The 15,143-nt window shown below is 35.1% G+C and overlaps 2 protein-coding genes across 3 annotated transcripts; both read left to right on the forward strand.

The window, feature by feature from the left end:
* Positions 1 to 25: 25 nt before the first annotated feature.
* LOC105151133 (dnaJ homolog subfamily C member 9) lies at positions 26 to 9,770 on the forward strand. 2 transcript variants are annotated; one of them, XM_087409881.1, is made up of 4 exons: positions 26 to 242; positions 334 to 648; positions 1,047 to 1,213; positions 9,121 to 9,770. In XM_087409881.1, the coding sequence occupies exons 1-4, from the start codon at positions 149 to 151 to the stop codon at positions 9,349 to 9,351; spliced, it is 807 nt and encodes a 268-aa protein (XP_087266007.1). In that variant the 5' UTR covers positions 26 to 148; the 3' UTR covers positions 9,352 to 9,770. The 2 variants fall into 2 exon arrangements, with proteins under 2 accessions (XP_087266007.1, XP_011062885.2); XM_011064583.2 differs by lacking the exons at positions 26 to 242; positions 334 to 648; positions 1,047 to 1,213 and adding an exon at positions 3,912 to 6,463 and having other exon boundaries at positions 9,121 to 9,335.
* Positions 9,771 to 11,252: 1,482 nt separating this feature from the next.
* On the forward strand, positions 11,253 to 15,143 carry LOC147908538 (uncharacterized). Its single transcript, XM_087409838.1, has 2 exons — positions 11,253 to 12,082; positions 12,697 to 15,143. Exons 1-2 carry the CDS (start codon positions 11,908 to 11,910, stop codon positions 12,846 to 12,848), a joined length of 327 nt encoding a protein of 108 aa, XP_087265964.1. The 5' UTR covers positions 11,253 to 11,907; the 3' UTR covers positions 12,849 to 15,143.

A 15,143-nucleotide genomic window follows, 5' to 3' on the forward strand; every position in this document is an offset into this window, starting at 1 on the left:
TTTGAATTGTTGTATTGGTTTCTATATATATGAACCCGCTAAATAGTGGCGGGCGAGCAGCTGATCGTGTCGTTGTCGGTCGTTGTCACGATCGTTATTTTGAACTTACGAATTAAAATTTTTAGTATTTATTCAAAGACTCAGCGGTATGGCGAGTTTATTAGATCTGTGTGAACAGTATTTCGGTGCCCGTAACTTTTACGACGTATTAAAAATACCAAAGACTGCAAACGACAAGCAAGGTGACATTAAAGCGTTCTAACCTCTCCGCGAATTTCAATTATTGAATCTTTTTTTTTATAGTAATAACATTCGTTATATTTGTGTTACCAGTTAAAAAGGCTTACCACAAGCTATCATTACTTGTACATCCGGATAGGGTCGAGGAGAATATTAAGGAGGAAGCGACGGAGAAGTTCAAGGTTCTCGGTAGAATACATTCCATTCTCAGTGATAGCGAAAAACGCAAGATTTACGATGAATCTGGCCAGTATGATGAAGAAAGCGAAGAAGTCGTAATGCGCAATTGGGCAGATTATTGGCGGTCCTTATTTAAAGAAATTACTGTTGAAGATATCAATAATTATGAGAAAAATTACAAGGGATCAGAGACAGAAATTAAGGATCTCAAAAGAGCATACATAGACAGTAAGATTTTTGTACTATGTACAGATAATCAGAAACACATCAATTTTTGTCTTATTTATTAATCATTTTAAAAATAATTTTTTTAACATAATTAAGAATTAATATTTCTGCAAAGAAAAAAATTTAATTTAATCTTTAGAGAGAAAAGGAGTCTATTTTAAAAATCTTATAGTTTTTTTTTAAGTAAAACTTATAATTTATTATGTTCCTTGCCTCAAAATATGAGACTTTTAGAATCACTATAGTGGCTTTCTGTCTTTAGAAAGGTTAAAATTAATCAAGAACTAAGAATTAAACATAGAACAAAAGATATTCTTTATATTACAATATCAATATCAATATTGTAATATAAATTAATTAACATTCGGTTTGTTTATATTTATTTATATTTTTTCTAGGTAAAGGAGATATGGATTATATTCTGGAAGCTGTTCCATTCACAAACTGTGATGAAGAACCCAGACTTCATGCCATAATTCAAGATCTAATAGAGAGAGGTGAAGTTCCAGAATATACAACCTTTACTAATGAAAATAAAAAGAAGAAGCAGCGCAGGAGAAGAAAGGTAAGATATTTTGAATATTGTTTCTGATTTTATCATAAAAAATATGTTAAGAAGGCAAAAAAGTTGACATTGCAATAGAACACAAAAGATTAGTTAGAATTAACAAGGAAACTCATGGAAGTGTTTTATTCTGATTTTAATAAACTATGAATATATTTTCTGGATAAAAATAAATATACATTTTTTTTTATAAGGGCCTAATTATATTTTTAGAGAATGCAATACTTCTTTGAAGAGAATCGGTTATTTCAAAAGTGAATATTATTGAAACTGTAAGATAGGAAAAAATATTTGAAATAAAAAGTTATTATAAAGTACTTTTCACGTTATTCAACTTTTATTCAGAACATTTTTTTCTATCTCTTACAGTTTTTTTAATATTCGCTTCGACAGAAAAAAATCGATTTTTTTTAAAGGGATGATTATATATCTCAAATATGTATCCCTTAGTTTTGTTCTAGAAAATAACATATTCAAAACTCATCAAAATTGGAGAAAGAGGGGCGGGCACTTCTAAGATTTCCTTATAAATAAATGTTAATATGCCTGTATACAATTCAATTAATACTTATTCCATTAAAAAAAAATGTATTTTCATAATTTTGCAAACATATCAGAAATACTATTATAGAATTCTTTGACGAGTTTTGATTGATTTTCACAAATTTTAGTGTTTACTATCAAACGTCTATAGTTTACTTTCTTAATTACTTCGATGTTTAAACATTTTCATTAAATATTTTCATTTTCAGTAGTTTCTCGTATATCCGAGAATATAATATTGTATATAGGGTATCTCTTAAGATGAATCGGGATCACATTAGGGGCGGAGAATGGATCAAAGGGAATAAAAAATTCTTATACTATTTAGAGATACTGGCTGTAGTTTTCGAATTAGAAAAGGAAACGTCTAAGCCAATATGCGATCAAGCAGCGTCGCATCGCGTCTACACTATCCAAAATGTTATTTTAGCTGAAGTTTTCCTTATACATTTCTTATCGTTATAAATCACATTATTTAGCACGATTAAATACGTTTTAACACAATTATAGATATGTTAAGCTAATTAATGTAATTAATTAGAGCATTACACAAAGCATATGCTGATCGTCGCGATATCTTTCCGCTTGCTTTATTATACGATGTTTTTATTTAATTACGCTTCGAGACACATTTTGTCGGAACTATCACGTCGTTTTATGCTATATTTAATTAGAATTTAGTTAGAATTTTATTTTTTGACATGTTAATGTACACTTGAAATTATTAGTACAAGCTCAGGTAGATAGCCGCTACATTGTAAATCCAGATGTATTATTTTTCCATGTAAAATGACGCATTTGACTGAGATTCTTTTTCACACGGTGTGTTTCTTACCGTTTAACAAGTTGTACACTGTTAGAAACGTTCTTAAATTTTATTAATCTTTTATGTTCACTGATGAATAAAATTTAAATTTTCTGTCACTGAAAAAATTATTTATGTATACGTTAATGAGATGTTTAAATTTGTAACTGAAACCTTAAGTGTATTGAAAAACACTAATTGAAAATTGAATGTTTTAATTTATTTCGATTAAATTTAATACCCACGTTCATTACATTAAAAAAATCTGTAACTTACAAGGAAAGGGATACAACTGTCCCTCTCCGATTTTAATGAGCATTTACTATATTATTCTCCAGACAAAAATAAGCGACATGTATTTTTTTATACGTACCCATACACACTTTTAGGGGGATAGAACACCCTTTAGAAAAAAAGTGTTTTGGTGTTTCTCTTTCGAAGCGAATGTCGCTGGAATTGTAAGAGATAGAAAAAAATTTCAGAATGAAAACAGAATGGCTTTAAAAGTACTTTAGAACTGTAGTAAAAAAATTTTTTCTTTATAAAAAAATAACTTTTATAAAAAATTATTAAAAAAGTTTTTTTAAAAATAATTTTAATTAAATAAAAACATTAATTAGCGTAATTAAATAAAAACATCGTATAACAAAATAAGCGAAAAGATATCGCGACGATCAGCATATGCTTTGCGTAGTGCTCTAATTAATTACATTAATTAGCTTACCATATCTATAATTGTGTTAAAACATATTTAATCGTGCTAAATAATGTGATTTATAATGATAAGAAATGTGTAAGGAAAACTTCAGCTAAAATAACATTTTGGATAATGTAGACGCGATGCGGCGCGGCTTGATCGCATATTGGCTTAGACGTTTCCTTTTCTAATTCGAAAACTACAGCCAGTATCTCTAAATAGTATAAGAATTTTTTATTCCCTTTGATCCATTCTCCGCCTCCAATGTGGCCCCGACCCATCTTAAGAGACACCCCCCTGTATAATAATGGCTATTATTAATTGATTTTGCATGTCTATTGTATTTCCATTTAATTTTAGAATTATCTAAAAATTAAAAAAAAATCAATTTTTGAAACAATTCAATTAATATAAGGAAACATTATTATGAAGCATTATTTCATCACCCGTTGCGATTTTTGCCGCGCCCGTATACTACTTGTATATCGATCTGCAACCGTGATCGACCTCGTACAATTGTAGCGCGAATTTTAAATCACGTTAGCACATTCATGCTAAATGTCACTTCAATAGTCTTTTAACGCCCCGCAACTCTATTTTCAAGCTTCTCTATTTTTACCGATCGACTGTACAGCTTGACGGGTGGAAGGTAGTAGGAGAAATAGAAGCACTACTAGGAGGGGAAGGTCTAGTAAATAAGTAACCTACGAATGTGAGAACTGCTTCAGTCCGCGTTACAATTAGTTCGATCGTTTGTCGTTAATCGTAAAGTTCGAACGAACAATTCCTCTCGCGACGATTGTCACATTTTGTTCTGTCTGATCGTCGAAATGAATATAATAGAGGACTGTTTTTTCTACGATGATTATTGTTACCATTAATCGAAGCTAATTGTATTTTGCCTATAATCCCTTTATACGGCAATCAAAAAAATGGATCATACTGTAACTTTAGTGTTATTTGCCTTGCTAACCGTATTTGTCGGTGATGTCGCGGCATCGTGCAGAAAGGTGGAGAATGAGGATATGCTGGAATATGTCTGCGAAGGTGGCCACCCCGTTGATTTGACTACCGTACCTGAAACAACTGAGAAATTGCGAATTTTTAGAATGCCACTTCACAGAATAACTGCCGATACGTTTTCGAGATTTGGCGAGAACCTTTGGGTACTGAGTTGCTCGCATTGCGAGATTACCGATATCGATGCAGATGCCTTTCGACGTCTCGTCAATCTTCAGCAACTCAGCTTAGACAACAACCGCCTAACTACCGTCAGATCGTCGTGGTTCGAAGGACTGGACTCTTTGACGTATCTCGATCTCAACTACAATAACATACGTGACATTGAAGACGGCGTCTACACGAATCTACCCAGTCTCGTAGACTTAAGGATTTCGGGAAATCGACTGCAATGCCTGAATCTCGACGAGATGGCATACTTGAAGGAACTGAAGCGCATTTTCCTCAGCGAGAATTCCGACTTTGCCTGCCCGCATGCTGTCAGCAAGTTCCTTGAGAATCAGGGCGTTGCTTTTGAACAGGATCCCGAGTGGAGCAGACTCACTAGTGACATAATCAACGTTCATGTTCCACCGATCCACGTAGAAGAAGGCGAAGAAATCGACAGCGCAGAAATCGTGCCAGCGCATCGCGAAAGGTTACACTCCAGTAGGAGACCACCTCCAGAGGAATCAGAAGAATCTTATAGAACGAGAGACAAGACGTTTTATCCAAACCATTCGGAGACATATCGTTCACGCCACAGGAGACCACCAACCACGACTGTACGAACTACGCCAAAGCAACAGGAGGAATTGCCTTTGCCACGAGTGGAATCGAGATTTCCGGACACAACTCGGAGACCCTCGCACATATCGTCGGAGTCATCGTCGCATCAGGTAATGTTTTACCCGTATTCGACGCCAGAAACGCCACCAGCACCATCCGCCGAAGATATCAAGATGCCGGGAACTGACGGACCGTCGCGAATGGAACACACCTTAATGTATCCACAGTCAACACACGAAACGACGCCTTATTGGTCATATCCAACGCCGGAAAGACCGCGAGTACCACCCGTAACATTATCGGAGGACATCAGGATAGTAGGAACTGATAGGCCACCTCAAACGGAAGGCATGTTAACATACCCGGCATACATTCCACCGCATGAAACGATGCCTTATCCATTGTATCCCACGTCGGAGAGATCGCAAGTATTTGTTATGGGATCTTCAGAGGACAAAGCGATAAAAGAATCCGGCAGATCATCGCAAGCTGGAAACATTATGACGTATCCTCTATATGTTACAACATCCAACGGTCTGGAAAGTATGCCGCATGGATCCATTCAAATGACGTCCGGTGTTTCGGACATGGTTTGGTCCACAGATGACTCGGTTGAGCATTCGGTCTATCCGATGATAGAACGTCACGAACAATCTCGCCGTCCTACCGAAGGTAGCGACAGAGTGACGTCAACGAAAACACCATATTATGGACACGACCCACGTGAAATGATAGTCGAAGAACCATCATCGGAGACCGACGACGACTTTTCTATCTCCACGGCTCGACCCATTGAATACGATCGATCGCGAATTACGACGGAATCTGACACGCATTATGTTAGACCTTCGCCACCGGAATTGATAAATTTACCTTCGACGGACGAGATGTACCAAGCTCCGTATTATGAACCGACAGTCACCATACATCCACCGCGGCAAAATTATCAGAGTAGTAATGGAGAACCTACAGGCGTTCGTCCTATAGATACGACACAAGAGCCGCTTCCCGAGTGTGAGAATTCGGCACCGAAGATTCAATCAGCTGCTGCACTAGTGACGTTCGTTGTCGTCACTGTTCTTGGGCACGCCGTCGTGGGAAGATTTTAGAGCGCGCCTTCCTGATCGTCCAGATGAGCGGGATAGATCGCACAGATAACTTATAATTAGACTACGCAGGAGAAAATCGAATTTACATCTCGCCTAAAGAACGTATTCACTGTGTTGTGACCTGGACTTTTGAGCGCGCATTTATGTATTTAACGTTGTAACTTTTCCTCATAGCATTTCCCTAAAGACGCTTCATAGGATTATTAACCAGATGCAGATAACTAGCAAGAGAGTGATCAAGATGGATGAAACTTTCTTCGGAAATTGAAAATTTCTCCGGAAATGACAAAACCAGCTAAACCTGATGCGTAGGTATCGATATTGGAAAATGCGAAAAAATGAGGGAAAAATAATTCTAACATTTAATTCATTTATTTCAATTCCAGGTAACTTTTTTCTTAGGTAACTTTTATCATGCAACTTAGCTTCCTTAAATATAAGAAAAAAGTTACATGATCGCTACCCAGACAATTCATTTAAATGCAAAAGCTTTTCTACATTTTATCGTGCTTTCGTATTCTGCAGAAGGAAATGCAAGTTTTGAATCTGTAACTTTTCCAATTGGCACAAATTTGTTAAATACTGATTGAATATCTCCGAGAAAATCGAAAGGTGTTGTTAAAGTTTACTAATACTAAACTTAGCCGACTTAGCGAATCTTTGATCTCACGTGGCTTTTCTCTCCCGATTCTCGGAATCGCTTGTGGCATGGTAGCATATGTTATAACGTCGTGAAACGCTTGCCAAGTAAAAAAGCCAATTGAGCGGAGTGTATGCGTGTCCGAGAAATGATTTTAATTGCAATTAAGTGGCGACTCGGTCGTCGCGTGGTAATGAAATAATTATCAAGTGTCATCGTCCAATTGCGCGGTCAGGCGTTATGTAACGAACCTTGCAACGACTCATTCGGCGTTGTCCTCACAAACGCGTTAAATATATGCTCAAAGACGTCACTGTTAGGAGTCAAGTTCGCACAACAGCTTCCGTCATTCTTCGTGCAACAGGTGCATCTTCGCCGCGGTCGGTCGTGCCAGACGGAGAACAGAACGAGAGAAAACAAGAGGGAAAGACTTCTCTCGCGTAGAAATCATTGAGTGACCTTGGATAAAGCGCTAATAAAGCGTCCCGTTATGACGAGGAGCGAGTGTTATCTTCATAAGATGATCTTCGTTGAATAGATGCGTAGCATTTCCGCGTACATATTTACCAAGAGCTTCCCTGTGATCCACGAACGAACTTGAAGCTAGCACAGTCAATTCCGTGAGATTCCATACCGATGACACGATCGTATGGAATTTTAAATATGACTTCGCGCCATCCCTGCTTCGATGGTTGTCAATTATTTAATGCGATTTCCTTGAGCCAAGGAGTGGCGCGATATTCCGATCAATATAGCCCCCGGATCATGCTACAAGGTCGCGGAAAATAGTTTCCACCTTCGACTTGGACAGATACTTGCACGTGTTGATGGCCTCGTAGATGCTTGGCACAGCCCGAGGGAAATTTATCTCAAAATATTGTTTTTGCGCAAAGCAATGCTTTCCTTGTCCGCATGTTTGAGAAATAGTTTCTGTCAACTCGACATTAATTATTGCTTGGGATTAACGATTATTGTTTGAAATTCAATTCGAGAATTTACGACCATAAAATAGAAATATATAATTTTACTTAAAACTATTTGCGCATTTTATTTTGATAGAAAACGGTGCTTTCATTGAAAGAAATTTTGTATGATAAATGACTTACTTATTGTGTACGATATGTGTTAGAATAATCAAATTTTTATTAGAACAACCAAACTTTTAAATTAAAAGGTAAAAAAGTTTTTATAAGTCACATATTATACAAAACATTTCTTTCAATGAGGATTCAGTGCTGCTCGACAAATAATGTCTCAGCTCATTTATACAATACTATTCATAAAGTAACGTAATGCGGAGGGTTTACAATAAGAATCGTAGACTGTGGGGTTTTAAATCGTAGGAAATTGGCCAGTCACAGTCGAATACGAGGAGAATAATCAACTAGATTCCGTACAAGATCTCTTTCATTTTTAACCGCTGACGAATCCGCGACTCGGTAGAATCTTGCGAGGCGTTGTGTAATGCACCAGCATTAGGCAGCCAGTTAGACGTACTTGCCAGAAATTATAAATAACGGAATTTCTTCAGCAGCGAATTATGGAGTAGGTCACGCGCGATATGAAGCGTCATCGACGCTTATGTATCTCGGAGGTAGCTTGGCGCTGCCCAAAAGGGAATCCAACCGCGAAAATTTTCAAAAGTGCGGACGTCGTAAACTGGATTCGCGATGCTACGTTTCTAAAAGTGCGTTTGTGTATCATTCTATCCTTGTTTTACGTATAAAACGTAATAAACAAGATAGAATGACACAAATAACTTTGAATAGCGTTTCCCCGAACGCATCCTAGGATTCATGGTATCATGGTTTGAGTATGTTCAATGTCATAGACCGCGTATGCCGCGGTACAAACTGCGTCTTTGCTTAGCGATTCGAGCATCGTGCTTATAAATGACGCATATCCCGCCACTCCGACCATCGATAAAATCGATGACCCCCTTGAAATTAAACTGCGCCGTTCCCTAGAAGGAAAAAAAAAGAGAGAACCCCGCTTCACGCCGCTCTGAATGCGAAGTCGCGTGCGTCTAATGCTCTCGAGGATGGGCAGCGCGTGGCGCGTTTCGGAAATAGAAATACGTAATGCATAGAGTCCCTCGCTCTTGTTACGAGTGGGCTGTAATTAATCTTGTTAACAGGGAACGCGCTTGTGCGTCTCAAGAGTAGAGTCGCTATCTGCTTTAAAAAATCTATTCTCTTCCGCGGCGAAGTCTGGATCGAATTATCAATTTAGACTAAACGCATTGATTAAGCCGCTCTCTAGTCGGACAGTAATAGTTCATCGACTTTTCATGTTAATTGACCTGGTTGGCTTCTCTAATTGCAGTGGGCCAAGGAAGCGGCGGAAGCCGAACGTCTGGAGAAGATGTTGAAGATCGAGAACGAGGAAAACGCAGCCACAAACGATCTCGCGCTGGTGATACAAAATCGTAATAAAGCTCGCGCCAATCAGGCGGAAAGTTTCTTCGATTCCCTGATTGACAAATATGCGAAAAAGATCGAAAAACCGAGTAGAAGCAAAGCTTCGCCCTCAAAGAAAATTAAGAAGAAGACATAGAGACTGTGTTGGAAACTGCTGCGTGTTCACTCCATGTCTTTGAAAGTTTCAACCTCTTGTTAACATTAAATTACAAAACACGAACTCGTTGTAGATTTCCATAATGGATGGTTGTGTTTAATTTTTTGTATAAGTTCAAAACATTCATCGAATCAAATGAACTAACTTTTATGGTTTATATAAATGTCGTCAATTAATCGCGCGTAAAGTAAATTAAATCGCTCATAATCGTATCTAATTAAACATTTGTTCATGACAAATGTGCACAACAACGGTGTAGAAATGTCGTATACTTTATATAAAAACAAATATCGTACTCGAATTTTATGATATAATGACATAATAATATTCTCGAAACCAAGGTCCCTGTAATTATTTTCCGTCTATGTGAAACAGAAATAAAGAAGCTTTTTAATATCTCCTTTTATAGTTTCTTTAAAAGTCTATTTTAGCCATGGACTAGAGATCGAAGATAAACTGCGAGGTAAGTATACTTCAGTATGTTTAGCAGTAGAGCAGTGTAGATCCGCTGAATTAAATATGGGAATACTGCCATAATTTAATTGAGTGATGATTCTGACAGTTGATTTAGCTACACTTCCGAACGACTCTTTTCTCACTACGTAATATTAGCTACTTCTGTAATGCTAGTTATTGTTTCTAGCCACTTATTTTTCTTACATTATATGTAAATAATAAATACAAATAATTTGCTTCCATTTACAAAAGGAAATGTTATCGCCGATTTAAAAAATAATTTGATGAATAATAGAAATATGTATTAAGCTATCTTACGTAACTTTTGAAGATGTTAATTTTTTCTGAGAGAGAAGAGAGAGTTGATTTTACAGAAAATGTTACACAAAAAGTTTTCCGATATCTCCGAAATGTCTTAGTAGAAAAGAAGATGTATTAGGTGTTGGAATTAATTCGTAGCGTTTTTTAATGAAAGAATGTTATTTATTTCACATGAGCATTAAAAAATACATTAATGAAAGTACTTCCCATCACTTGTAAAACGCTACGAATTAATTCCAACACCTAATATATTAAAAGATATGATTTTTTGTTGTTGTTAAAACCACTTTTTTCATAAAATTTCTAAATTGAAAGCTTCTAAATTCATCTCTTATATGAATGAACGTGCAAAACTTTAACCTTGACAATCTTAAATTTTAGAAAGGCATTTTCTTATTAATAGAATGTGTTGGATCAAAGTTTTTGATAGTCTAGACGATTATTCACTGCACTGTATGCTGGCACTATGCCATGTTTGCAATCTCAGTAACGGTGCTTACAAACAACGCATATTCGTCTTCCGGATGAAATTTCCGGATATCGATGACTTTTTAAAATTAACTTTATATGTTATATTTCAAAAATTCATATCATTCTCATAATTGCAACAGTTTATATGTATATTTCACATAAATGATGTTTAATAATTTTGATAATTTCGAAATATCGTAAAAAGAAATTACATAATTTTTAATTTTATCTAGAAATTAAAAATTATGTGAGAATTATATATGTACAATACTTGTACTGTACATATATTTTTAAAAAATAAAATTATGTATTATATATTTCATTTAATATTAATTTTTATACTTTATGTGTATATATCTTTTTGTATGTATTATTACATATATATTTTTTAAAAATAAAATATACAGATTATAATATTCTACTATATCGATATTGTCAAGAAAAAGATCAGGTAGGTTGCTATGACTTCCAAAAGGTTGCGCTAGAAGTATTTTCTCGTCTCGATATTTTCGGTCTAACTTATTGCTGTACGACAAAATAAAAATTCGAAAGTTAAATCTTAAAATTAATTATACTCCTAGAATGAATAATTTTGATATAATATTCATCACGCGTAATAAATAAATATAAACAATGTTTAATTAGATTATTAAACATTTCATAATTTATCTCAGAATTAAGAAGTTTTAAATATTCTGTGTGATACATAATTATCATAATTATTGTACCGATATTCATAGTTAAGGCTCATAAATAACCTCATAAAGTTTAAACAATTGTGCTGAATGCACAAAGATCTATTAAAAAGAAGTAGAAACTTTTTTATAATACTTCAAACCTAGGAATGTTATAATATTTAAATAAAGTATGACCAGAATTTTTCAGTGCAATATGATTAATCATATTACTTTTCATAAATCTGACGCACGTCATATTTAATACATTTGTAAAATACATTAAGTGTTACTATAATAGAAAAATGCATCGTCAGTTTTCACACTGTGTGCAAATTCTTCGGTGGTTTAGGTGGCACCGTCATTAGTGCCACGGTCATCGATAAGCACAGGCAATGTGTCAGTCACACCGTTGGTCACAGCTCGTGAAAGATGGGACGAAGGAAAGAGGCAGAGAAAAGGAAACATGCGAAAGAAAAAGGGAGAGAAAAAGGGACAGACTCCTGCCGAGCATCTATTCTCTCGCTTGCGCGTCCCTCGTATTTCGTGCGGCTCGAGCTGGTGATCATGGTGACCACGGTGTTATGGTGCTCTCAAATCGGTGTTGGTAGAGATGGTATGTACACTAAGCAAGTGGCCGCCTCCTATGGTCAGTCTCGTGTTACGTCTGGCCTGGTCGGAGCGACAACACGGTGCACATCGGGTGACACAATTTCCAATCAATACTCCTCCTTATATAGGATTTTATGCGATGGGTAAACATAATATAGCGTTGCCACAGCATTACGGTAATTTTTGATCATTTACTTTTGATCCTACATCAACTAAAAAATTATAACCTTCCAAACATTCATTGTTCGTCGCGATAAATTTGCATTGAGCCTCAGTGATCGAATTATATATCCATTTCAAAATCTAACTTTTAGAAAGTCTAGCTTTTTAAAATATCTCACCAGGGTGATATTTTTTTGCAAGAAATTTCTTGTAAATGTATAAAATCTTTATTAAATTATCATCATAAGAAAATTAAATTATTATCATAAGGGAATTAAATTATTTATCAATATAATAAACAAAGTTACATAAAAATTCTACCTGATAATGAAAAGAGTCAATATTTATTTGAGTGATTATGATGACCATTTATATTATCGATATGATAATTGAAAATATTGTATAAATGAAAAATTCTAATTGTAAAATAAAAATTAAGAAACAACTCTGCAAGTTGATAAAAAATATATACGTAGAATTATATGTTTATATAAGTTGTATTTTATTTACCCTCTATTGCTCAATTTTAATAAAAATTTATCATCACATTTATGTCTATTGAAATAGAAACAATAAATTGCACTTATCTAACTTGCAGGAATAATTACTTTTCTATGAATTGTTATAGTTCTTGACACGTCTCGAGAAAGTAAAAGCATCCATGTGAAATCTACTGGACTAACTGGACTACTCGGCAAACGAGCCACCCGTTGTGCAAGATTGGCGCACACTTTGACGGAATCACGTACGGGCAATTATGGATATGTGGTGCAAACATAGGTAGCAAAGTGTAAACCATTATTATTTTTAGCCAGACATGTAATAGGAGACCGGATCAGAGTTTACCAAAGAACGGTAATACAATAGCCGGCAAAGTAACCGGGCTCGTATTTTTTCGCCCCATTAAGCAGCAATTATATCGCGACCTGTTGGCGATTGTGGCGGAACGTTCTCGTAGTTGTATGCAACGGCAAAACTCATGCTCGTGCTCCATCAAACAAAACCGATGAATCGTGTTGTGTAAGAGGATCAGCGGTTTGCCGTATTATGAAACAATCTGATTAGAGAAGCATCAAGCTCTCGAGGTTTAAGCTCTTGGGTTGCCACGAAATATTTCGTTATATGTTTATGGATCAATAAATTCGCTGTCGATGGGACGGGCGGGATATGAATGTGAAAATCTAGGACGACACTCTGCAGTCTGACATTTCGCGAACTCTTTCGACCTCGCATATATTTGCACTTTACACTCAATCATTGGCTCGTTTGCGCTTTGAAAAAGTATGTATATTTCGCAACGATCTGTGGTCGATCGAAGATTGCGAATATGTATGAGCGTAAAACGTTGACACATTGACCACGTTTACGGAATGTAAATGTAGCATTGCAGAAAGATCGACTCGTAAATCATCGTCTCGCATTTGTGTGTTGAACAGAATCCCCTTTTCACACGTCGTTTAAACTACAGAAATGGGAAATACAGAATCGCAGTCGTGACATTTAAGGCAGCATAAAGTCTGCAACATATTTCCGCTTCTCGCAGGAACGTCCACGATCTATGCTCGGATAGCATTATTGATAATACGTCGGCAAAATCTTTCTCGCTAACAATAAGTGTACAGAGAAAGTAGAAGAAACTGGCGAGCTCCGGAATTGGCTGCGTTCAATAGAAAAAGCAACTTTGCAAGATTCTTGTAGACTGTTGTAAGATTCTTTAATATAATTCATTTTTGCCATTAGTTTTTTTGTAGATCTAGATGTATAATACTTATAATTTCTACAATAAGCCATTATCTAAGTTTTAAGTCTTAAGTCGTAAGAAATTACTAATCATAATCAATTATTCTTCTTACATACAACTGTGATTGATCAATTCCTTACGACTTAAGATTTAAGCTTAAGTAATAGCTTATTGTCTATAAATCAATCATATTAAAGAATCTTACAACAATTGCAAAGCTGCCTTTTATGCTGAATGCGATCATTGGTTGCAGAGAAAGTAGTTTTGCAACTATTGTAAAATTTTTCAATATGATTGCTCTTAGTTCTTTATTATAAACCGTAAATAATTATAAATACATAAACTAAATAATTATATTAAAGAATTTTACAATAATTGCAAAACTGCTTTCCCTGTTAAACGCAACCATTCCCTGGTGAAAATTTTTCTCAGAATTTTTCATATAATTTTGTAGAATTTCTCTATAATTTTATAACTTTCTCATATTTTTTATACGAATTGGAATATTTTTCAGAAAATCTACATTTTTTCTCAGAATTTTTTGCATATATTAATTATGAGAATATATAAATATATATCGTAAAATTTTTAAGATTTTTTATAAATATAATTTCTGATGAAATGTTATAAAATATAAAAAATTAAAAAATACTTTTTAAACCTTATGGGATGAGAAATTTCAGAATATTTCAAAATTCACTTGTATAAAAATTATGAGAAAAATTTTCACCTAGGATTGCCTATCTTCTTCTATTTTTTCCTCAAGAATCGTTATCATTAATACATGATATTTACGTGATAGGGGAAGGTCGGATGACATTAGACAGCGGCATTAGATATCGGACAAGATTGTTTAAAATTTTAGATGCATGTGATAGTATTTTAAACTTTTCTTATCCGATACCAGCTGTTGTCCAATAATACCTGACCTTTCTCTACACCCCATTCGAAGGAACAGAGAAGGAAGAGAAATATCCTATATTTACAGTACAGATTATTCTCTCTCTAGTAATATTAAGCTACTTTAGCATATTACTAAAGAGGATCCTAAACCTAGATCGAAACGTAAGTATTTTAATTTGTATCTGATAATAATAAATTCCTATTCGCAACGAAAACTTGCATCGGCTCTCAAAGACTTTTAATTCATTTTTTATTTATATACCATTAGAGCCTATCAATTTTGAGATTGTTAATATTAAGCAATAACATTGCTGCAAGTTTATGTGCTATATGAGATCAAATCAGAAACCATTTGTACTCTGTCAACACGCAGTTTCTATCTGTAACTACCTCTAACTATTGGAACATCCGATCTTCGTCGTGAATCGCAT

This window comes from Acromyrmex echinatior, chromosome 9 (assembly GCF_024713525.1).
Source record: "Acromyrmex echinatior isolate Ae372 chromosome 9, ASM2471352v2, whole genome shotgun sequence".
Classification (NCBI taxonomy): domain Eukaryota; kingdom Metazoa; phylum Arthropoda; class Insecta; order Hymenoptera; family Formicidae; genus Acromyrmex; species Acromyrmex echinatior.

Coding starts and splice junctions, on each gene's coding strand:
- LOC147908538 (XM_087409838.1), top strand. CDS start 11,908: ATGGTATGTACACTAAGCAAGTGGCCGCCTCCTATGGTCAGTCTCGTG. Junction 12,083..12,696: donor AGCGTTGCCACAGCATTACG/GTAATTTTTGAT, acceptor GAATTGTTATAG/TTCTTGACACGTCTCGAGAA.
- LOC105151133 (XM_011064583.2), top strand. CDS start 4,191: ATGGATCATACTGTAACTTTAGTGTTATTTGCCTTGCTAACCGTATTT.